Source organism: Caenorhabditis remanei, chromosome V (assembly GCF_010183535.1).
Source record: "Caenorhabditis remanei strain PX506 chromosome V, whole genome shotgun sequence".
In the NCBI taxonomy this organism is placed as follows: domain Eukaryota; kingdom Metazoa; phylum Nematoda; class Chromadorea; order Rhabditida; family Rhabditidae; genus Caenorhabditis; species Caenorhabditis remanei.
Window position 1 is genome coordinate 3,385,118 of NC_071332.1, and position 24,646 is coordinate 3,409,763.

The 24,646-nt window shown below is 38.1% G+C and overlaps 2 protein-coding genes across 2 annotated transcripts; both read right to left on the reverse strand.

Annotated features, from left to right (window-relative positions):
* Positions 1–3,672: 3,672 nt before the first annotated feature.
* GCK72_017034 (uncharacterized protein) lies at positions 3,673–10,825 on the reverse strand (the record flags this gene model as incomplete). Its single annotated transcript, XM_003105813.2, has 9 exons — positions 3,673–3,794; positions 4,520–4,651; positions 5,189–5,271; positions 5,567–5,711; positions 7,017–7,105; positions 7,253–7,378; positions 8,013–8,476; positions 9,414–9,800; positions 10,643–10,825. 9 exons carry the CDS (start codon positions 10,823–10,825, stop codon positions 3,673–3,675), a joined length of 1,731 nt encoding a protein of 576 aa, XP_003105861.2.
* Positions 10,826–17,714: 6,889 nt separating this feature from the next.
* Positions 17,715–20,767, reverse strand: GCK72_017035 (uncharacterized protein; the record flags this gene model as incomplete). Its single annotated transcript, XM_003105836.2, has 5 exons — positions 17,715–17,772; positions 17,817–17,995; positions 18,816–18,998; positions 19,056–19,273; positions 20,638–20,767. 5 exons carry the CDS (start codon positions 20,765–20,767, stop codon positions 17,715–17,717), a joined length of 768 nt encoding a protein of 255 aa, XP_003105884.2.
* Between the last annotated feature and the right edge of the window lie 3,879 nt (positions 20,768–24,646).

Consider the following 24,646-nt stretch of genomic DNA (forward strand, 5'->3'; position numbering starts at 1 on the left):
CGGATGAAATTTCCTCATTTTTCAATTTTTTTTCAGTGAGGTAGCTATTTTTAAATTCGCATATCTCAAAAGCGTGAATAGCAACCAAAAAGTTGTCGACTGCAAAAATGTAGCCCTAGATTTGATCTACCAAAAAAAATAAACTTCCGCAATGTGGAACTTTCGTTAAACAGTTTCATTATTAGTGAAAATCCAACAAAAAAGTTTTTTTTTCTTAAGACTAATTTTTGTAAGTTTCCAGGGTTTTTGAAGATTATACTTAAGAAAAAAATATGGAAAAAACGTTCAAAAATTCAAATCCTACCCCGAATTTCGCAAATCTGAAAAAACCCATTTGCCTAAGGATTGAGAGCACTAATTTTTACTGAAAATCTAAAATTCATGTTTTTATTTTCTCATAAAATTGGATTCCTAGGCCACCAAAGTTAGGCCACCGGGTCATTTTTGACAAAAATTATGAATTTTTGGTTTTGACTATTGTTGCCCAAAATTACAGTATTTTTCATCAAAAACCGGTTAAAACATGTTTAGAATCAACAAAAAGTGCACTTTTCAACATTTGGGTTTCTAGGCCGCCGATAGGAAAAGTTAGGCCACGTGCGGTTTTTGGTAATTGTTTTTCAATTTTGTCGGTTTTTTTTTCGGTAACTGGTATAGCTTAATTTTCAATTACCCTAATTAAGCCAAAGCAAAGCAAACACTCGGCACGGTTCTTACATACGCGCTCTACCGGAATCAAAGAAAATTGTGTGCGAAATTAAGAGATTCAGAGAAAAAGAGACAAGGGCATTTCGGTGGAGCGCAGTTGTAAGAGCAGTGCCGAGCTAATAAGCTAAATTTCGTTTTTCAAAACCGAAAATTGGCTAATTTTCACTGGAACTCTAAAAATTAAAGTTTTTTCCTTGACTGAAACTGTTTAAGCTCAATTTTCAATTACTCTAATTAAACCAAAACGTATGACTTTTCAAAACCCAAAAATTGCGCAATAGCATCACTTTCGAGTGTAAGGGGAAGGAATGGAAGCAAATCTGGTTGGGGTTAAACATTAGACGAATGGACAGATGCCAATGCACAATGACTCCGTGTCCGGTTCTCCTCTCAAAAGTTCACAGCTGTGGTGGGAGACAGAGGGGGGGGGGACGGAGTTTGACAAAGATTGACACTTCTCCGTGGAGACACTCCGACGTTTTGTCATGGTAACAGGATAAAATATTGGGATTTTTTAGACTACTTGACGGTCCAGTGTGTCTCCGAGACTTAGGGACCTTCACAAATTCTAAATTTCTTTCTCATGTCAGTACGAGTACTGGAGAGAGCAGCTGGAGAGGCGATATGGAAACAACATGCGCATTCTCCGATTAGACACAGATGTGTCCCAAGGAGAGCACAGCTTGTGCTCCTTTTCTCTCTAAATTCTTTTTTTTTTCTTTCCTCGTCGTTTTCAAAATCATCTGCGCCTATCCATACTAAAGCCAGTCAATAACAGCTGACCCTATTTTCCATCTGATTGTTTTCAGATTTCCAGATTTTCTTCTTCCTTTTTACCAAGAAAGTTGCCAAGAAACGACATCCCCTAATTATTTGTTTAACGGGAGGGGGGGGGGAGGGACTGGTCTGTGGAGGAGAGACTGTCTCACCCTCAAAAATTATTAGCGCTTAGTCAAACAAAAACACACAATGAGATCAAAAAAGACCGGAGGAAAGTTGTTTGGAATTTTCAGATTCTTTGAAAGAGGGCGTGGCCTAAAATTTGAACCGCTTTTTAAAAAATTTCGATCAAATTCGAGTTCACAAAAATTGAAGGAAATGTAGGAAACAATTCTAAGGACGTTTTGAAACCGAGACATTTTGGAACCGGAAGAACTTTCATCCAGGGCTGTACGGCTTTTTTTTGATGTCTCAGTTCCAAAATGTCGTGGTTTCGAAACGTCCCAGTTTCAGAATGTGCCAATATTTGTCTTATTAAAAAACAGTTTGCAATAATGAAAAACTTGGTAGATTTCAGGCAAAACATCTAAGTTTCGCATTCAAAATTTCAAAATTTTTGTTCTGGTTTCGAAATGTCCCGGTTTGAAAACGGCCCAAAATCAACTTTCTTCAAAACTCGGGAATTAACAGAACTATACCATATTTAAAGGAACTCTGCATTCAAATTTCTAGACATTCATGCCGTTTTGAAACCGGGACGTTTCTGAACCGGAACATTTCAAAACCGGAAGAACGTGAGGTATGTTTGACTGCAGGGTTTTCAGCTGTCTTGGTGTCAGTCATAAAATATTCCGGTTTCAAAACATAACGGTTTCGAAATGGGATCAACTAGACAACACTAAAGATGTGAAAGACCCTCTTGATTCAAAATTCAAAAAAAAAAATTTTTGGAATAATGAAAGAAAATTGCTCGAGTTCTTCCGAAAACAAAAATATATGGAAATATTCTAAAATTTTGGTACAAAAACCCAAAAAAAAACCCAATAATCTCGAAAATCCTCGTAATTTGATATATAAGGGAATGACCGGATTCAACAAAAGTGCACTTTTTCAATTAAAAATAGTCAGGAAACCTATGAATTTTCGATTTTTAATCAAAACTTGAAAACATTATCAAAATTTTGTCTTGTTCACAAACACATCGAAAAACTTCAAAATGTTCAATTTTTGTACTGAAACCCGGTCCGACCCGTCGCAAGTATGGCGGACCGGGAAAAAATGTCGAAACACGCGAAAATCTTCAAAAAAAGCCAATATAGCCCGGCCCGCAGAATATTAACAAGTAGACATCCGGTCTTTGGTAGGTCAAATTGGTAGAACTCGCTGAGATCTACATTTTGGTATATTTTTCAGCTCATAAAACTCCATTTGAAGCAAGTTACGCGGCGGCTCGCTTTGCAAGTGTCCTTAAAATAGGTCAGCCTATACATAACAGTTAAAAAAAAGGATTAGTAACGAAAAACCTTATAAGACATGCTTCAGGTTTTACGGAAATAATTCTACAGATTCGGACATCGCAACCTGTCAAAAAACCTTAAAAGCAAGGTACGAATTCCTACACACACAAAAAAGAACACTGGTCATCAAATAACAAAAATCAATACAATACACCAACACAAAAAAAGAGGGGGTAACGGACCATTTAGTAGTGGTGTACAGGTGTGGCCCTCCTCCACACACATACCCCTACTAACAGGTGTCCCTTCCTCCCCTAACAGAGCTCCCATGAGGCCCCCCCCCTCAGAAGACGTGTTACGTGACAGGATGACACACATCATAAAAGATAGGCCGACCGACATTCGTCGTTGCATTGTCACCTATTATATCGATCGGCATCTTCTTCTTATTCACCTGTCAGGGGGGGGGGCTCTTTTATCAAGATTGAGATAATGATGTTTAATAGAAACTCATTTATTTCATTTGACCTATAGACAAGACAAGATTTCAGAATATCAAAAGCAATGTAGCAGAAGAATGGGCGGGGCACAATTTATATATTTATAGTTATATTTATAGATAATTAAGGGAAATATAGTAGCACTCAGGGAGGGTTTCAATGGAATTCACATGTACAAACAACAGAATTTTTGTTTTCTTCTTTTGGAGGAGCAAAACTTTTTGGGGGATAGAAGGAGGGCCCGACGTGGACAAGAAATCGGCAAGAACCGGGAGGAAAACAGCAGATTAGTAGAGGTAATTGTTCGGCCTGTCGTCCAAAGTATAGGCGGCTGGGAGGTCCAGATTCACAGGTGGTACTGTAGAGTACGGGCGGTCGACGACGGAGAGTGGAGCGTTGTAGATGGAGGCTGTAAGAGTTTAGGGTTTTAGGAGTTTTGGAGTAAAACTTTTTGAAAATTCAGATTTCGAGCTTTAATTTGAGCTAAAAATCACAAAAAGCGGTCTAAAATTGACTTAAATCGAAAAGTTAGAATTTTTTTTTAATTTCAAAGATTTTTATACCAAAATAACGCAATTTTTCGAAAATTCAGATTTCGAGCTTCATTTTGAGCTAAAAATCACCAAAAACAGTCTAAAATTGACATAAATCGAAAAGTTTCAAAATTTTTGATTTTTGAAAATTTTTGACTTTTTCAAAATTTCCTAATTTTCTTAATTTCAAAGATTTTTATACCAAAATAACGCAATTTTTGAAAATTCAAGGTTCGAGCTTTAATTTGAGCTAAAAATCACCAAAAACCGTCTAAAATTGACATAAATCTAAAAGTTTGAAAATTTTTGAACTTTTGAAAAAATCAAAAATCTTCAAAACTTCCCAACTCTCTCAATTTCGACTCAATTTTAAAACTTTTTATACCACAATAACCAAAACTTTATGGATTTTTCAAAATAAAAAAAGTTTCATAGCCTATAAAACACCAAAACTTCACTGATTTCGGTAGAAAGCGGCTGATAGAGTAAGTAATTTTTGCAAACTGTATGTATGAAAACAAATTTGCAATGCACCTTTAAGCTACAGTAAGAGTTTGGGTCATTTGGGTGCGTAGGGGCCCCTCAAGCGTTTGAAACTTACTAGCTGTGGTCTGAGCGTGATATTCCTCCGCGGCGACTTCGGCGTCCTTCTGCTTCTTCCTCTGATGGCTCATTCCGTAACGGACCATTGCCAATAGGCAGATGGAGATCAGGAGGATCGTCATGATTACCGCTGGAATTATTTATTGAGTTATACATTATTTAAAAGAGGAAAACATAGGGATTCTGAATGCGTTTTCGAAATTTTGCGAGAAGATTATTGAGTCGGGATACAGATCTATGAACTTATAAGGATTCTATATCTGGTATCAGATTCCGCCACTGTCTTGTAGCTCGGTGAATTTCGATCCCAACAAAAATTTGAAGACATATTTCAAGTTCTCAAGTTCTCAGTGTTTCAGAGGTATACATTTTATGTGAAAAAGTTGATTTTTAAGGTTTTTAAGGTTTATATTCAGGTTTTCACGTTTTCAACTGTTCATGATCATAAATTCCATTGAAAACTCCTATTCCAGTCCAAACTTGGCAAAGGTGAAGGTATTCAACTAAGCCCAAATTCCCCAAAATGTAAAAATGGTTTTTACAAAGTAATAAGGATTTCGAATCTATATTCAAAATGTTTCTAGCCCCAAGATTAGCCGAGTTACAGCCTAAATTCTAAAAACATTTCCGAATCTTTAGGTCTCCAGCTCCAAAAACCAAAACTTACCCAAAATAATCCATCCAACCATTGAGAGTGCTCTTCCCACAAGTGGCTGTGCTTCTTCGTTGTTTTGACAGAAATCGACGGATCTGAAAATATAGTTTGGAATGAGGGAGCTTAAAAATAGAAACTGTGTAGCAACTTTTATACTATTTGATATTTGTTTGCTACCTACATAACTAGCTTTCATGCCAACACGTGTAAGTGCACAAATAAACTACTGTCAAGCATTTACCTACACTTTTTAAAACAATTTTATGCGATCATATTAGCTCCACACTTCTCTTACAATTGCGCTCTACCGTAACAATAAAAAATTTTGACATTTTTCGAGAAGATTTCAATGGAGCGCAGTTGCAAGTACTATTCTGAGCTAATACATACCTGAGTGGTGTTCCCTCAACTGGGCATCCATTTGGTGATGATTGGCATACAGCAAGACATCCCGGCTTCTCGACATCAATGTCCAAGTTGTCACGGAGGAGAGTTCGGAACCATTCCAACTCGCTGTTACAGTACCATGGGTTTCCTGCAGAGATATTTATAATTATGTACGTATATAGGTGGTCTAGTAGTAGTCTGTATCCCAGATGAGATTCTTATCTCGGTTATCTCCCATATGTAAATGGGTGCAGTAAATAAACATTTCTCTAGAGAGTTATGGGAGACAGGTTTGTCCACTTTTCATGAGTTTATAAGGGATTTATGAGGCTAGATTTAGTCTTGATATGGCAAGATTGCATGATTCGAATTTTCTAGGTCTAAAAACTTTAAACTTTTAGAAGAATTCAGAATAACTAGTTAGATTTTTTTTATTTTTAATTTTTCATTAATTTCCTATGATAATCGACTAAAAAACAGCTGAAAATTATGATTTTTCACGTAGAAACGTCTTAAAATGGATATTTGACTGAAAAACATCAATTTTTTGTCAGAAACTGGAATAATGGTTGAAATCCCTCTGAAACGATTAAAACAATCCTATTGGCAGCAAACCATCTGAAAATTAAAATTCTGCTCGAAAAGTCTCAAAATTGACAAAAAATTGTTCAAAAATGTGAAAAATAGCCAGAACTTCTCATTGGAAAAAGTGGGGATTGATTTTCAATTTTACGGAGATTTTGAATATGTAGTTTGATTTTTAGTAAAATGTAGAAGACTACGACCAAAAATTTGATCCCTAGGTCATGGGGTCCAATTATTCCAAAATTGACCATATTGGGATCTAATTAACTCAGCATTCTATCGGAATTTAGAATAACTTATTAGTTTTTTACTACTTGACTAAAAATGTGAGCCCTAGAGCTTATACTCTTGGGTTTGAACCGCCTCCGAGTCTGACCTTAAATTGACAAAATTAGGGTTAATTGATCTGAAATATTGTATAACAATTATGAAGTTACTTTCAGTTCTGATAAGGGCACAGAATTCCATTAAAATGAGTTCTCGGTTCCAAAGTACTATTACAGCTAACTAGGCAAGGTCATGGCGTCAGTTTGGAGATATTGGACGTGACTTATATCATTGGAAAGCTGAGAAAACGCTGATTCCAAATATATATTCAGTTTTTTGCCCTCGAGCCCTGGTATTCGAGAAAAACGGGGACAAAGTTTCGACCGTCAAGAAGTTATTACCCTTTAGATATTCTCAAAGTTGATCCGGTCGGTGTTTGTTTGATGTTCCAAATTTTACAAAATTCAGTTAAAAAAATTTGGTCTAACTTCTCTCATAACTGAATTACGTTGTTCTGTTTGGATTTTTACAAGGATTTTTTAAGACTCATATTGGTTTTCCATAACGATACACACGACCCCCCCCCAGTTATCCAACTTACCACACGCATAGATGACTCTCCTATCATTTGGTTGTGGGAGGAAAGAGTTTTGGAAAACATCAGACGGCATCGTTTGCAGAAGGTTGTAACTGTAATGATTCATTTTGATGATCCATCTATTCATGACTCATCCCAAGAGTACACATGGCCTAGACTGGCGGCACACTAATAACGATTTAGGGGAAAAGGAAGGAATGAAAAGGATGTGCCGATGTGCCGACATAAACAAACAATACCTGATATCCAAATGGGAGATGGCTGGCAAGTTGGCGAATCCCAATGATTGCACATTGTCGATTCGGTTTCCTTGCAAATCGATCGAGTAGAGGTCGGTGAGTCCCTCGAAAAAGTCGGCGCGTACTCTGAAAGTCTTTGGGTCAAAGAGTTACAGTAACCAAGCAAAAATATACAAAATTTGTACTTTTTCAGTGGAAAATTATCAGGTTTGAGAGGGTGTTACGGTATTGTCCCACAAAGTAAATTATGTATAAACCATACAAAACAATGGTAGACCTTCATTTTTGTAGTTGACAACTTTTTGGTAGCTCTCCAGGGTTTTGAGATATGCGCCTTTAAAGACGAACGCCTAGAAGGTGGTGGGGAAGAGACGCAGAGAAGTCAGAAACCCTCGTTTCTCTGCGTCTCCTCTTCCACCTGGTTATCTTTGAAGGCGTGTATCTCAGAAGTGGGCGGAGCTATCAAAAAGTTGTCAACTACAAAAATGTACAGCTAGACTTGATCTAGCATTCCCTAAAGAGTTACATATCGACAAAGTAATTTCTCCCTGAAATCGAGCTATTTCAGTGCAAAATAGGGCGACTGTCTTAAAATGACCATAACTCTCTAGGGAGTATCCGTACAAAAAAGTTGTCAACTACAAAAATGAAGCTCTACTCTTGATCTGTTGAATCCATAAAAATTTCACTATGTGGGACATACCGTAATACCCTTTCAAGGTCGGACAATCTTTAGGTACTGTAGTACCCTAAAACTCACTGAGACAGTCTATTCTTATTAAGAACGATCGCTTGAATCTGTGGTGTTCTTTGGAATGCTCCTCTCTCAATAGTGTCCACAGCGGCTTCTGACATTTCTAGACGGATCAAATTCGGGATGTGCATGAACGCATTGTTAGGGATGACCGAGATCGGGGTCTCTCCGATACCAAGAGTCTTGAGTTGGGTGATATAACGGAACATTTCTGGCGCCCATGACGGGAACTTGTTACCGGTCATGTACAGGAACTGAAGATTGGGCACACCTTGGAACGCTTGTGGTGCGATAACGGTGATCCCGTTGAATTCGAGAGAGAGGGAGGAGAGAACTGGGAAGTCGAGGGCTCCAACGGGCACATCGTTGATCGAGTTGAGGCCGAGATTCAAGTTGGTCAGAGTGTTGCGTTGGTTGACGAGAGCTGACGAGGGGATCGAGGTGAGAGAGTTGGTTTCGAGCGATAGTTCCTGGAAAATAGGTGATTGGGAAGCTGAAATCTTGAGAATTCTGAATCTGTTTGAGATTTTGAGTAGCAGCGGAGTAAATGAGGAGTCACATGGTTCATTTTGGAGCTAGAAACATTTTGAATATAGATTCGGAATCCTATTTACTTTAGTTTCCTTCCAATATAAACTTGTTTATAGAGAAATCTTACATTTTGGAACATTTGGGCTTAAAACTTTCAGATTAACATCGAAATGAGCCAAAAAGTTGAGAAAAGTGGAAATCATGAGGGTTCTCAATCAATTTTCAGGATTTCACTCGACTGAACCGAGATACAGGCTAGATACCTAAAGTTTAAGAACGTATATGGTTCATGACTTAAAAGCTGAAATTATGATAATCCTGAATCCATTTACAAAATATCGCTAGCTTTAAAATGAGCAGAGTTATAGGGTTTGTAGATTTGCTCATTTTTGCCAATCCCAAAATCCTCAACACTTGAATTTTTCGAATTTTTCAAAACGGTGAGTTTTATATATCTAATATCAATAAAAAGCTAAAATCTAGGGGATTTTTCTTTGGAAGAATGAAACTCTATGAACTATATATACCAAGTTTACAAGGATTCTGAAACAGTCTTTAAAATTTCTCAACTATCAAATTGAGCTGAGATGCACGGGGGGTTTGCAAACTTTAAGGATAATTGCGGGACGCCCTAAATTGGTTTTTTGCCTATTTCCGGGGTTTTTTGGTACACTAACAATTAGCCATCCGTCCCGTAGTAGGTCATGGATATAGAACTTGCCGAGATCTACATTTTGGTATATTTTTCTGCTCAAAAAACTCAATTTGAAGCAAGTTACCCCGGTTTGCAAGTATGGCTTTAAGCTCTGTATCTTTAGAAATCGCCTCAACTTGGTCCTTTCCAAATTTTTAGAACTTATTCAGAATGCTTCTTACCTGAAGAAGAGTCAATGGTCTGAAAACAGTAGCATCGCCGAGTGTCGCATCGGTCAATCGATTTCCAGCCAACTCCAGTTTCAGCAACAAATCTCTCGACTCGAACGCATTAAAAGCAGTCGACGACAACTGGTTGATACGGTTACGGTTGAGATACAACTTGCGCAGATTACGAAGTCTCGGGATACCGGTTTGTGGGATCTGTCCGAGATTGTTGTCATTGAGGTCGAGTTCGATGAGCGAGTCAAGGAGGGGACCGTTGAACGCCTGATCGTCGATGTTTTGAAGGGTGTTACGGTTCAAGACAAGACGGAGAATGGTGAAACTTTGGAACGCGTTCGCTGGGATGGTTGGGATTGCAGTGTCAAGGATCGTAAGGGAGTCGATCTGAAAAAAAAGAAATTTTAGAAAAATGTTAAGGCTCTTTTGCCTAACAAGGGAAGTCTTCTTTCAAACTTGCTATAAATTTGTGTATAGATACTTTCAACTACGTTGAGTCCATTTCTGCTATCAAAACCTGGTAAATGTCTCTGCGAGTCGAGTTATGAGCTTTCGAACTTTAAGATTTTTCACATGGTATTCCGAATCGGCAGATGGTATACGCAAAAATTTTCTCATTTTTATTGAACCACTGGGAAACACATATGGAACCGCGCGGTGGCGTATATGGAATTCTATGTGAAGAAGCTTAAAGTTGGAGACCTCATAACTCGGCTCGCAGAGATATTTAACCGGTTTTGATATCAGAAATGGACTTCAAGTAGTCGAAAGTACCTAGAACCAAATTTAGGGTACCTAAGTTTCCTGGCACATGTAAACCATCGGATGGCTTGGCACTGCCAGGAAGCTTTGGTACCCTAAATTTGGTTCTACGTACTTTCGACCACGGGGAGTCCATTTCTGCTATCAAAACCTGCTAAATGTCTTTAGGAGTCGAGTTATGAGCTCTTAAACTCTGCATATTGTTAAGCTTTTTCTCATAGAATTCTAAATCGGCAAATGTACGAGCACAGGTGAACCGCTGGGGAACACATATGGAACCGCAATAGCGTATATGCGGCCGATTTGGAATTCCATTTGAAAAAGCTAAAACTTCGAGAGCTCACAAGATACATTTTGCAGGTTTTGATAACAGAAATGGACTCCCCGTAGTCGAAAGTAACTATGACCGAATTTACAGCAAATTTGAAACTCGCGTGTCGAAAGACTTTCCGTTGTAAAACACCTACCGGAACATCCCGGGCCGCTTGAATCGCTTGAATCGCGTTCTGCAAACTTCCCGCATTCTGACAGATAATTGCGACTGGCTCGTAGACCGATGGGGCGCATCTGCATGCTCCGGATAACGCGGGACACTGAGAGTAGACCGTCACCACAAGCGCGGCCGCCAATAGAATGGCTTTTAGACCCATTGGAACTGAAAAATGGGATCTTATTTTAAGATATTTAGAAAGGTAAGAAGTGGAAAAATCGATGTACGCGGAAAGTTGGTTGATGGGAAAGGTGGAAAGGCTTGAGACCGGCTCATTTCTTCTTGAAGAGAGCTCCAAGGAGGCGCGGCTCTCCGCACTGTTACCTGCTATTTTGTTGAGACTCGGAAAGAGTTGTGTGTACGGAAGGATTAGCAGCGAGACGCGTCGCGCACCAAGCGCCAACCGGAAAAAATTTCTGAGAGAGAGAGAAGGAAATAGCAAAAGTGAACACGCGAAATCAGTGATAATCAATGCGGGCGGTACGTGTTAAGGGGGGGGGCAATGGTGATGACATTCTTTGGAAGTAGGCTCCGCCCCCTTGACAAGTGCTCGGTGAGCTGACAACTTTTTGACCTGTGCGGAAAACCTGTCTGACCTAATGACTCAAAGGTTTTGTTTCGTCATAATTTTCCGGTTTTGGAGTAGGAAGGTGTTATTACGAAAGAGCAAGCAATATGTGGAAAACGGCTAACGGTATCTGAGAATGCGGTAATGAATCCCAACTTTTTGATTGGTTTTCAGAGAGAAGAGATATAGTGGATTGAAGTTTGAAAGTGGGTCAACTTTGAAAGACTCTAGCTTATTCAGTTTGATTATTATTTTGTCATTTTTATAACAATTTGTAGATCAAGTATAGAGCTTCATTTTTGTAGTTGAAACTTTTTTGATAGCTATTCACGTTTTTGAGATATGCGCCTTTAAAGATGGGTACCTCTGTTGGCGAGAGGGAAAGAGTAGGGAGACGCAGAGAAGCGAGAGTGTCTGTCTTCTCTGCGTCTCCTCTCTCTTCTCAATTGTGACAAGAGTGATCTTTTGAAGGCGAATCGTAACTAGTTTTAGTGTAGACTCCTTTTCTGCAGAATTCGTTAAAAAGGTTTAAAATTTCTTTGTTCCCTCTAAAAATTACCTACTTTGTAAGAGTTGTAACGGCACCTATTGTTGTCCTACCCACACAATTTTACATTTTTCTTATAGATCAAGCCTAGAGCTTTATTTTTGTAGTTGACAACTTTTTGATAGCTATTCACGCTTTTGAGATATGCGCCTTTTGAAGCCTGAAGGTATGAAGAGACGCAGAGAGACAATAGCGTCTGCCTTCTCTGCGTCTCCCCTCCCTCTCTATCTCACTATCAACTTTAAAGCCGGATATCTCAAAAGCGTGAAAAGCTATCAAAAAGTTGTCAACTACAAAAATGGAGAGCTAGATTTGATCTACAATATTAATATGAATTCAAAATGATTCGAACACACTGGAATAGCGAAAAATGGGTTAAAAAAGTACAACAATATAGGTTGGATTTCAGATATTTTTATCGCAAAATGAAGGGAATTTTTCGGGGATTAAAGCAAATAACAAAAAATGAGACACAAGATATATTGGACCTTTTTTGAATGTCTATACATAAGATACCTTCATGATCATACAGTTAAAAAAAAACAGGGAAAATACTAAATTTTGATATTAAAGCTTACAGAAAAATTTGAATTCCCGCCCTTTTTGACTACCTGGGGAAAGGATACTAAATTTCTAAAAACAACTAAAAATCAGACTCTTTTGAAGCACAGGTAACATCTTGAACTTCCTCAGAAAAAGAGCAACACTAGAAAAGCGATATCCTCACCACTCGATGCGGTATTGTTTCCTTTTTCGAGTGAGAGGCCCCCTCCTCTCGACTGACCACCACTCTCTATGTGACAAGGTAAATAAGAACTGTGACAACTGATATTAATACAATAATAGAGTGCGAGATAGATTCACGAGAACAAACACACGGTGTCTCTACTCAAAAGGGGATAACTTGTCAAAAAGGACGCGTAAAAGGAAGTGATAAAAGGGAAATGACTTCCCAACGGGAGGTAGAGAACGAACGACGACGCATCATTCGTGTTGACTCAGCTGGGATTGAGAGCAAGAAAGGGTGTGGTGAACACTTTTGGAATTCCCATTCGATTCTTTGTACACTCACTAAATTTAGACAATAGAAGGCATCAAAAGGTTTTTTGTTTGGGGGGTCTACTCGGACTAATCCAACCGCTACTAGGTATTTTTGGAGGTGCTAAGGAAATGAGGATTCTGAATCAGAAATTGAGAATTTGGAGTAGCAGTGTAGTGAGGGGACCCTATGAAGTTTACAGTATCGCTCAAAAGTGTATCAAGTTTTGCCATTTTCAGTTGAAAATGGCCAACTATGAGAGTGTGTCATAGTAAAACTAACTGTCCCACAAAATAACTTTTTATGGGATCAAACAGACCAAAGGTAGAACTCCATTTTTGTAGTTGCCAACTTTTTTGCACGGGCACTCCCTAGCAAGTTACATATCGACAAAGTAATTTCTCCCCCAAATCGACCCATTTCAGTGTAAAATAGTGCGATTTTTGAACTATCGTCTTAAAATGAGCATAACTCTCTAGGGAGTGTCCGTACAAAAAAGTTGTCAATTACAAAAATGGAGGTCTACTTTTGATCTGTACTATCCATTAAAAATCTACTTGATGGGACAATCAGTATTACCATGACACACTCTCAAAGTTGAACCTTTTTAACTGAAAAACCAAAACTTAATATACTTTTGAGCGGTACTGTATATCTTAATCTCGGGGCTAGAAAATTTTTGAATATAGATTCGGAATCCTTATTATTTTAGCATTCTTTCAATATAAATTTTATAGAGAAAAAAATTTGGGCTTAGTTAAATATCCTCACTAACGTACTCCAACTTTTCCAAGTTTGGACTAGAATAAAAGTTTTCAATAGAATTTATCTGTCTGAAAAGCCGAAAACGTCAGAATTTCGAATCTGTATACTAAATTCTGATATCATTGAAACTGGCCGAGATATACAGGTTTTGATGTTGCCACTTTTCTCAAGAAGAGAGTGAAGTGAACTAAAAGCGCTGTATATCGGTTAATTTAGACACAGAACTCATTTTGAAGATAGAAAATAGATTTGTAGATTTGAAACTCTCAAAAGTTCACCTTTTCAGCATTAAAATTGTATTTAATTTTGTAGAATCTGAGCTGTCGAGCCAGACGTTTTTTTTTCATGAAAATTGCTACAAATGTGTATCACACTAAAAGAGGTGTAACCGGTTTTTTTTGGAGCTAGAGACGTTTTCCATATATTTGGAATCCTCATAACTTCAGCTTTTTAGAAAAATGTAACATTTATAAAAGATTATTTATGTTTTGGAAAATTTATGAAGCTCCATAGTACATCTCGACGCAAGCAAACTTTGTCAAGACAGTGTGCTCCTAGAGATTTTACATAAAACTTAAGTTTCTGAGAAGGTAAAAGTCCAACAATTCTAAATCTGTTTTCATATTTCTGCTATCATGGAAACCGACCGAAGTATACAGATTTTAGAGTTGTCAAAGTTTAATGTGATGTATCTTGGTCACATTTGACGCAATTCAAATTTCGAAAACAGATTCAGAACCCTCACGTCTTCAGCTTTAAATTCATGCAAAATTTGTTATTGATCTTAAATTGAGAACGTGAAAAACTGGTATACTTATGTCGCGTTCCCCCCCCCCCCCTCGTCCTGTCACTTGAGGTATTCAGCAAAAAATTTGAAAACGCCAATCTTTTTCGAAATTTTTATGCGAAAATAAGACTCAAAATACAAAAAGTTGCAAAAAAAAATTCGGATCCAGGACTAATAGACAAGTTTTGTTTATTGCCTTTGAAAACTTAAACTCAAATCTCATATTTTGTTTAAAAAATGAAAAAAACTATATTATAACGATACCTGTTTTCAAAGGCAATCCTCCATGCTCTTTAGAAAACCACTAGCAAAAATTTGAGGCATAATATCTGGACTCGCATGAAAGATACAACTTTTTTAAAATTAAAATTATATTCTACAAATATCGAACTATATTTTGTCAATTGACAACTTTTCGGTATCTCTTTTAGGAACCAAGATATACCGCTTTAAAGGAACACCGCTGATATAGGTTTTACGGTATACAGGTAAAAAGAACGTCTGGGAAAAAATTCAGGTGGCTCTCTTGATTTTCTGAAATTCCCGAACTTTCTATGAATGGTATGTCGTTATAATACAGGTCTTACGGTAAACTAGGGAATACTAATGAGTTTCCATTTTGAGTACTGAGATCTCACCAAAACCTGAATAACTTTTTTAACAAAAAAAGTTATGCAAAATTTGAATACATATTCTAACAAAACACGGTCTAAGCTTTTCATCGATATATAATTCGACCCAGAACTCCGAAATACGTCTAGATCATTCCCTAGTAAAATATAAACTGAAAACATAGTTAAATGATCCTTAGTTCCTACATGAAAAGTCATACATTTTCTCAGAACAAGAAATAAGGAAAACTGTCAAGTAGGCAACCAACATAAACTCATAAATGAAATAAATGTGCGAAAAAGATGAGTAAAAGAAGAAACCTGAGACTCTTCCTGCCGCGACCCCTAACGCTAACAAGATAAGACAATGTCGTCGGGGAGTTACAGGTTAGTATGCCACAGATTGCATTCATTTCTTCCGCAAGTGTACCGCCCGTGGGGAGAAGGGGGGGGGAGGGGCGCGGAGCATAGGTGAAACCGGCTCCGCGTTTGTATTGGAAATACTGTAGGACAGTGAGAGACGCAGAGAAAACCTTCCTCAACCCCACTTCACGCGCCAAACTTTCTGGGGGGCAAGTTGGCTCCGCGCTGTTGCTCCCGGCTCCGAGTTGCTCATATAGTCATATATCGTTCGCATTTAGAGTACTCTCCCGCATGAGCATGTAAGAGCACTCACGCAAATTTTTCGAGGAGTCGAGAGGAGTCTCTTGCGGAAAGAGCGGAATGCTCATGCGTTTTGAGAAAGGAGAAGAGGATTAGAATAAAACAAAGAAAAGAAGAACAAGGCGGTAAGGGGATTACTTGATTTTTTGACAAGGAAACATTTGGGTTTGAACTTTTGTGCAAAGAGGGGGTTTACCACTTCACTCTAATAGACCGGCAACCATCAAATATCCTGTACAACAACCACCCGGAGGTTTCAAAGTATTGTGGAATGGATTTTCAAGCGAATGGGGCCAGCAACCGTCAAATAATAACAAACATTTTTAAATAGGCATGTAGACACCAAACCTAGCTATGCATTTTTGCAGTTTACACTTTTTCTTTAGCTCTTCACGCTTTCGAGATATAAAGATTCAAGCAAAACCCAGTTAGAGACGCAGACAGTCAGACACTCTCGCTTCTCTGCGCTCTCTCACTCTCTCGCTCCCCACGTACCGTACTTCAAAGGCGCATATCTCAAAAAGGTCAAGAGCAATCGAAAACTTTTTTCAAAGAGTGAAAATGTGTGAAAATGTATGAAAAATCAAAATATTGACAGAAAATTTGTCTGTTTTCATGATTCTGAGCTTGAAAACTAATACTTTTTCATACTTTAGAGCTAACAATTGGAAAAAAATTGGAAAATTGGTTAGCTTTGACATGATTCCGAACCCATACTTGCAACCGGGCCGAGTCCGGGCCGTGAGCGGGCCTTTGAATAATTCGCTTCAAAATGAAAATTAGGAGTCGATCAACCTGTCAAATTGTAGATCTCGGTGAGCTCTACTCAAATTTATTTTCATTTTCACTGTGAGTTTAGTGAGAGCCGCAGTACAATCGATTTAGTGGCCGGGCCGTGAACAGCCGGGCCTTGAATCACGGCGCGGCCACTTAATGGCATGTACTGCGGCTCTCACTAAACTTACAGTGAAAATGAAAATAGATTTGAGTAGTGCTCACCGAGATCTACAATTTCACAGGTTGATCGACTCCTAATTTTCATTTTGAAGCGAATTATTCAAAGGCCCGCACACAGCCCGGACTCGGCCCGGTTGCAAGTATGTCCGAACCTTTTCTATCTAGAAATCGTCATAATTCTTTTTGTCTATACACGTCTTAAATTTCTTGTGTCAAATTTTTTTTAACTGTTTTTGATCTCACTATCAAAAAAATTTCGTTTATTTTGCGATAAAAACGGCTAAAATCCAACTTCTAGAAAGACAGTTAAGATCCATCAAAGTTTGACTTTTTCAAACCCATTTTTTTGCTGTCTCAGTGTCTCTAATCATTTTCAATTTATATAGATTTTGTAGATCAAACCTAGCTCTACATTTTTGCAGTTTACACTTTTCCTTTAGCTCTTCTAGATTTTGAGATATGCGCCTTTAAAGACTGACAAGGGGAGAGAGAGAGGCAGACAGCCAGACACTCTCGCTTCTCTGCGTCTCTTCCTCTTTCACCACCAGCTTCCTATCTTTAAAGGCGCATACATGCTTTTGAGATCTGAACTTAAAAGAAAAACCAGCTAGAGACGCAGACAGTCAGACACTCTCGCTTCTCTGCGTCTCACCCTCTCTCCCATCTCTCTCTTCAAACCTACCGTACTTCAAAGACGCGTATCTCAATAGTGTAAAGAGCAATCGAAAAGTTGTCAACTACGAAAATAAAGGTCTTGATGTGATTTACCAGAAAAACATGAGTTTTCACTAGCAGCACTATCAAAAACCCTTGAAAATGTGCTATTTTTCCCAAACATTTTTTAAGTTTCAACCGTCTATCTTTAAAGACGCATATCTTAAAAGCGTGATGAGCTATCAAAAAGTTGTAAACTACAAAAATGAGCACAGGAGTTTGATCTACATGAATAAAACAATTTTTATGACTATTTATTGATTGAGCGTGTCACACAAAGAAAGACAATCGGAAAAGAAGAAAAGAAAGTTTGTTCTGGAATTGATTGTAAAAGATCACAGGCCTTATAATCAAAATAAATATGAATTAATTATTTAAAGATAATATTTTATTCCCTTTCAAGAGCTGCTAGAAGTAGTGGATCCAGTTCCAGAAGACGACGATGAAGAGGACGTTCTGAAAATTAGACTGAATCTCCGATTTTCCGGTATTACGCTTACTTTGACGAGCTAGAAGATGGAGATGACAAAGATTCCAGACTCTTCGGACTCGCGATAGGCTCCACCCTGAATGGGCGGGGCGGTTTGTGGCTCCTTTTGGAATTTCGACGACTTTTAGTTTTACTGAGATCCACTCCGATATCTAGCATTAGTTTATGCGAGGCTTCTTCCAGATCGTTCTGAAATTTAAAAGGTTAGCAAACACGCCCTACCGGAGTGCGGTGGAGCGAGTTTGCTAATTCAGCAAACACGCTTTATCAAAACTCAAAAATTGTTGTGGCAATCGTACTTCCGAGCCTGTAACTCGCTTCAAACTCAAAATTATAAGCTGAGAAATATACCAAAATGTAGATCTCGGCGAGTTATATGTCTGGGACCTGTAAAGTATTTAAAAAAACTTGCTGGCGCAAATTCGGACAATTTTTCGAAAATTTTAGACTTTTTCGATCTTTTGTTTTGTTACACTTTACACATTGTTATTGTTATATTTTTATTTCATTTTTTTTACATTCCTTAGACGTTCAAAAAATTTAAAACCTTTAATTTTGGTGGAGTAAATAAAAAGATATGACCGTTTGAAACTTTAAAAGTATAAGGCTTCTCCTACACTGAAATTTGTGCTTAATAGACTCGAAAAAAACTAACTTAATAAAATTAGGGAGTTGTTTTTGGAAAAATTCTCCCAGAAACTTTATTTTCCCAAAAAATGGATTTTAAAATTTGAATTCGCGCCGAATTTGCTAAATTCGTCGAAAAAAAAAACACGCTGAAAACGCGACACCGCACCTTGCTTTATTGGAAGCTTAGGAGACCGTGGGCTGGGAAAAAGTGCAAAAAAATGAAAAAACGGAAAAAAAGAAGCCATACTAGCCCGTTTAAGGTCACAGATATAGAACTCGCCGAGATATACATTTTGATATGTTTTTTTAGCCAATAATATTGAGTTTCAAGAGAGTTACGGGGTTCGCAAGTATGATAGTACTGTTCCATAAAACTTACCCATGGTATCAATCCTGCAAACGACTCCATATGAATTTCAATACACGACATTATCATCTGATCCGAATTCGATGGATTCTCCATCAACTCATCCAGCACTGCATCCCGAAACTCCTTGATCCTCTGCATTTTTTCGCGACTCTGCTGCTCCTCTCTCTCCATTTCACGACGCTCTTTTGATGGCTGCAACCACAACTTTGTGTCTATTTTATTTTTTGTTAAAGTTTTTAAAAATCTTACAGCTTTCCTCCTTGGCGGTTGGTAGTTCCTGTTATCCAACAATTTCGGCTTCACCAAATCCGTTAGACTCGATCTGATCGGCAATGGGAGTCTTAGTAGACCATGGGGGTCTCCATTCCTTCCATGCACGAAATCATTCAGCTCTCTTTGAGATTTGCTGAGAGACTTCCGTTTAAAGGGGTCCGCTGAGGAAGAGCGTTTTGGGAGGTAGTGTATGCCTGCAAATTGGGTTTTCCATGTAAAACTTTTAGAGATTTTTCACCTGGAGAACCTTTTTTCCAAGAAAACTGCTCTTCAAAGTCATTTTCATAGAATAAGAGTCAGGAAGAGAGGTTTGGCACCATTGGGCTGTCAAATGAGTTCAGGAATACTACTGTAATACAAAGCAATGCTTATTATTACCCATTAGCCGGTGGCTGCTCAAAGTTCGGCCGAGGTGTGGGTCTCGTTGCGACTACCGTAGTATCAAAAACTTTTTTATGGGTAAAGTACGGTAGAGAGCCGCCGTTAATAGAAATTCCGCAACGATACTCACACCTCGTTCCCGGGCCGAACTTTGAGTGAGTTTTCAGCCACCGGCGATTGGGTGATATCAAAGCCTACAATTTTTTTGTACACGGACTATCTCACATATTTGTCAACCAGGCCGACACGGGGCGGGGTCTAATCTTAGTCTAAATAATCCCAATCTCTGTGATGGGGCCGCCCGTTTTCATAGTTGCAGTTTGGACCGGCGCGTAACTTGCTTCAAACTGAGTTTTATGAGCTGAAAATTATACAAAAATGTAGATTTTGACGAGTTCTATATTCTATGACCCCGAGCCGGGGTAAAATGATTTTTAGGCCCTTTTTGAACTTTTTGGCACTTTATCCCGGCCGGAGGTACATTAACGAATAGGCCCGTAATACAGACATAGAACTCGCCGAGATCTACATTTTTGTATATTTTTCAGCTGATAAAACTCAATGATTTCAACAGATTTCAACTCAATTCCTTCTTTTCTCACTTTTTCCAAAATTTATAACAAAAAATAGAAAAAAAAACAGGAGAATATGTTGAAAAGAGTGAGGTAACAAGGAAACGAGCAAAAAAGGAAACGGCTACGAAAATTTCACAAAAAGCGGTTCCGCGACGTTTTGAAATTAAGCCATTTGATGCCTAAATAATTAGAGAATAATTAAATGATTAGACGCCTAATTAATTATACTAGTTGTATGGTTGCGGAACGTCGTAGTTGCAAAACGTCGTAGTTATAAAATGCCATACTTGCAAATAGGATTTTTATTCTTTAATGTGCCGCGGGCCGGGAAAAGTGATAAAAACGCAAAAATGGTATAAAACCCATTCTAGTTTGGCTAGCGGCACATTAACAATTCGTCATACGGCCCGTATTAGGTCACAGACGTAGTACTCGTCGAGATCTACATTTTGGTATATTTTTCAGCTTATAGCATTCAGTTTGAAGCGAGTTACGGCCCAGTTGCGTTGGTTTCAAAATGTCCTGATGCTCTGTCATTAAATTGCCCACACTCACAATTATCTTTTCCTTCAAAAACCTTTTTCCCCCCTCTAAAAACTCACTAATCGGACTATTGAACATCGAACGAGGCGGTGTCGTGTCGACGACATGTGGTATCCCTTTGGCTAATCGAAAATGATGCGACATAATTGTCTCCGGTGAAATTGCCCATTGGTTTTTCGATGCTCGCATCTGGAAAACGGCTCAAAAAGTAAGAATAGAGGAAATGGAGAATAGAGAGTGAGTCTGCTGGGGCTTCTAAAAAAGTAAAAAGTAACGTCAGGAAATTGAAAAAATATATAGCTTCTTCCCACGAATGCGAAAAAGAGAGCGCTTCAAATTAGTTGAAACATAGAGAGTGAGGGGACACTAGACATTAGACGGAGAAGAGGTTTCCATGACGACGTGAAGCGGAGAGGGGGGGGGGGGGCACCGCCCGTAAGGGGGGACTGCTAATAAATCGCGTTTTCGTATATCAAGTGGACATGGAGAGGGGGGAATGGGATTAAGATGTTGAAAGGGGGTGCGGGCGGCTACTTTACTAAATAATTTATATATTGTAGGGAATCTTGTTCTTGAAGTTTTTCTATTAGGGAATGTTCGGGAAATGGATTAGTTATGCAACAAGCATTGGGGGAATTCAGGGATGTGTAAAGCAAGGGCTGAATTCAAAATGTTTTGCAGCAGAGTTGCGCGGAAGTGGTTTTTTCTAATCCGGAAGTCGGAAGTCGGAAGCCGGAAGTAAAATTTTGAAAACGGAAGTCGGAAGGCGGAAGTCGGAAGTGAAAAAACGCCCGGAAGTCGGAAGTAGATTTTTTCGCAAAGATTCAAAAACTCCTAGAAAAAGTTCATAAAATTCGTGAAAATCGGTGAAAAATTAGTTTTTGGCTGAAGAAAAGCCTATTTTCTGTCCTTTTAGACCATTTTTCCAAGTATTTCTGCAAAATATACCTTTCGGAAATTCCACAATTATGGAATGACGGAAGTCGGAAGTACAATTTTGAAAACGGAAGTCGGAAACCGGAAGTCGGAAGTGAAAAAACGCCCGGAAGTCGGAAGTCGGAATTCCGCGCAACTCTGTTTTGCAGGATTTAGAATCATTTTTTGTTTTTAAAATTTAAAAAAAAACCGAAAATGCAAATTTAGGAAATTTTGTGGTTATGGATGGTTTCGATTGTTATGAATTTCAGAAACCCGAGTATTTAGAGTTTTTAGACATCCGGACAGCCCGGACACACAGACATATTTTGAACCGAAAATTTTGAAACTTCTGATATCTTCGGACATCCGGACACCCCGAAATCCGTTTTTTCGCATATTTTGAACATCCGGACACCTTTCCAGACACACAGACAGACAAGAAGGCAAAATGAAACGGCATCATGGTCAAAATAGGTTAAATTTATTGCAATAGCTAATTACGGGTCATCACGGAGTTACATTGTGAAAGAATCTCATTTTTCACTCATTTTTAGAATATTCTATACGAAAAAATAACAAATTTACATACTTGTCAAGATCTTTTCAACATTTTTTTGGCATTTTTTCAATTTTTCATCGAAAATGTGAAAATTTTTAATAATTTTTCAGAATTTCTTCTATTTCTGAATCACAGTCGAAAATTTGTTATTTTCTCAAACAATTCAAAAACTTCGAAAATTCGAAAAATTTTGAGTTTTGAATTTTGGCGCCAATTATCCAGGCTTTAATTTTGCTGGCAATCCGGTTCGGCCCGAGAGCGGGGGATGAGAGACGCAGACAGTCAGACGCTCTCGCTTCTCTGCGTCCTCCGCTCTTTCCATCTCTCATCTTTAACTTTAAAGGCGCATATCTCAATATCATGAATAGCTATCAAAAAACTGTCAATTACAAAAATGTAGCTCTAGAGTTGATCTACATTTTTGTAGTTAACAGTATTTTGATAGGTATTCTAGATCTTGAGATATGCACCGTTAATGATGAGAGAAAAAGGAGCTGAGAGAGCGCAGAGCAACTAGAGTGTCTAACTGTCTGCGTCTCTATTAAGCTTACTAATTTAAGTTTAAAAGCACTTCCGGCCCTGTCTAGCACAGTTTTTCCAAGATCCGTGCAACTTGTACCAACTAAAGATGGTCTTTCTTGACATTCCAACAAGTTCTGCCAAAAACCTCACAACTTCCATATAACATTTACCTTATTATTATTGCTTGTTGTTATATTTGGTGAAAAACTAATCTCTGTGCCATTTTGTTCCTTATGTGCATACATGTGTCTGCGTGAAAACCTAATCACGCAAAACTCAAAAAGTTGTTTCTGTGAGGGTGTGTGAGTGTCCACAGCTCCGCGCGGAGCCGTAGAGCGCATTTGCACAGTGCGATCAGAAAATCATCGAAAACTGAGAACAAGTCCATATAATCTTATAGTCAAACACTTTGTCTTTGTGTAATCTTTTTTCTCGCAGGATGAGAGTAAAAATGTGTAATTCTTGAACAGCGGGGGAAACCACAAGATACATCAGGAAGAGCAGATGACCAACGAACCTTCTGAAAAGAGAGAAATAGTGGAGAGACGCAGAGAAACGAGGGTGTCTGCTTCTCTGCGTCTCCCCCTCTCTCGTCTTGTCGCCTTCCATCCTTAATATCTCGAAAGCGTGAAGAGCTAGAGGAAAAGTGTTAACTAGAAAAATGTGAAGCTTGATTTGATCTACAAAACTATGTAACTTTGACAAATCTGGGATAAAATGTGCCTTCAGGACATCTCAATCACTTTTGAATGGAGAGACGCAGAGATATAGAGTCTAATTTCTATCATCAAATCATCAAATCATCATCATCACTACGCCACACACAAACACAACTCTTTCCTCTCCCTTAGAGCTCTTATTGTAATGTGTCTGCGTCTCTCCATTGATCCATACTCTCTCGTCGATTGGAAACATCTTTACATTCGATGGAGCCACCACCGGGAGGAACTTTTTCGAAACGAAAATTTTGAGATTTTTCTGGAACATTTTTCATATTTTTCGTGTCACTTCCTCCGCAGAAAAAATAATGATGGATGATCGAAGACACCTGGCCCTGTTAAAAATATCTATTCTTCTTCTTCATGTTCTTCTTTCCCGCCCTCTATCTCTATCTTTCTGTTCGCAAATAATGACGAAAAAATGATGTTTTGCTTTTTCTTTTTCTTTTTCCCGAAGAACAAATTGTTCTTATGCCCACGCGGATTGCTTCGTTGCTCCTTGTTGTCTTAATTTGGACAGTTTTTTGGGTACACTCATTAAAAATCATTTTAAAAATTGAATTTCCGGAATAGTAGGACTTTAAAGTTTATATGATTGGAAAGCTAAAGACGCAAGAATTCTGAATCTGTTTTCAGATTTCGAAAAAGTTCAAAACTAACTGAGATAGCTGAAATTTCATGAAAAGTGGCTGCAATCGGTCTGAGATCAACTAGTTGAGCTCATAATTGGCTGAAATCGGTGTGAAATATACTATTTGAGCTTAAAATTGGCTGAAATTTAATTTTAAATAGCTGAAATCGGTGTGAGATAGACTATTTGACCTTAAAATTGCCTGAAATCAGCTGAAATTTCCTCAATTTGATAATTTTAAACCTAGATCATTTTCTAGGCCTCGTATCTTGGTTCATTTCATTCTTTTCCAAATTTTAAAAACAGATTCAGATTCCTCATGTTTTCAGCTTTCCAATTATATAAATTTCATAATGTTTCGAAAATCTTATTGTGATTTTTCGGGTCCTTTTGTGACCCTGATTCGCTTTTTAGTTTGATTTTCTGATCTCTCTCCCATAATTTATGCTAATCGATATACAGTTTTTGATATATGAATGCATAACAATGATATTTTTATATTCTTCCATCAGAAACCAATTCTGATTGTTCTCAAACTGATAAGGCTTTGAATTTTAGCATTAAACTTTTTTAAACACCTCAAATTCTGGTTTTTGATCTCTCTTGTCTTGTGATATATAGCATGTGTTTTTTTTTGAAGACAGAAACCCAGAAATTCCCTTAATATTTCTCTTAGGCATTACTGAACTGAAGAAAAAAAATTATAAATCTCAAATATC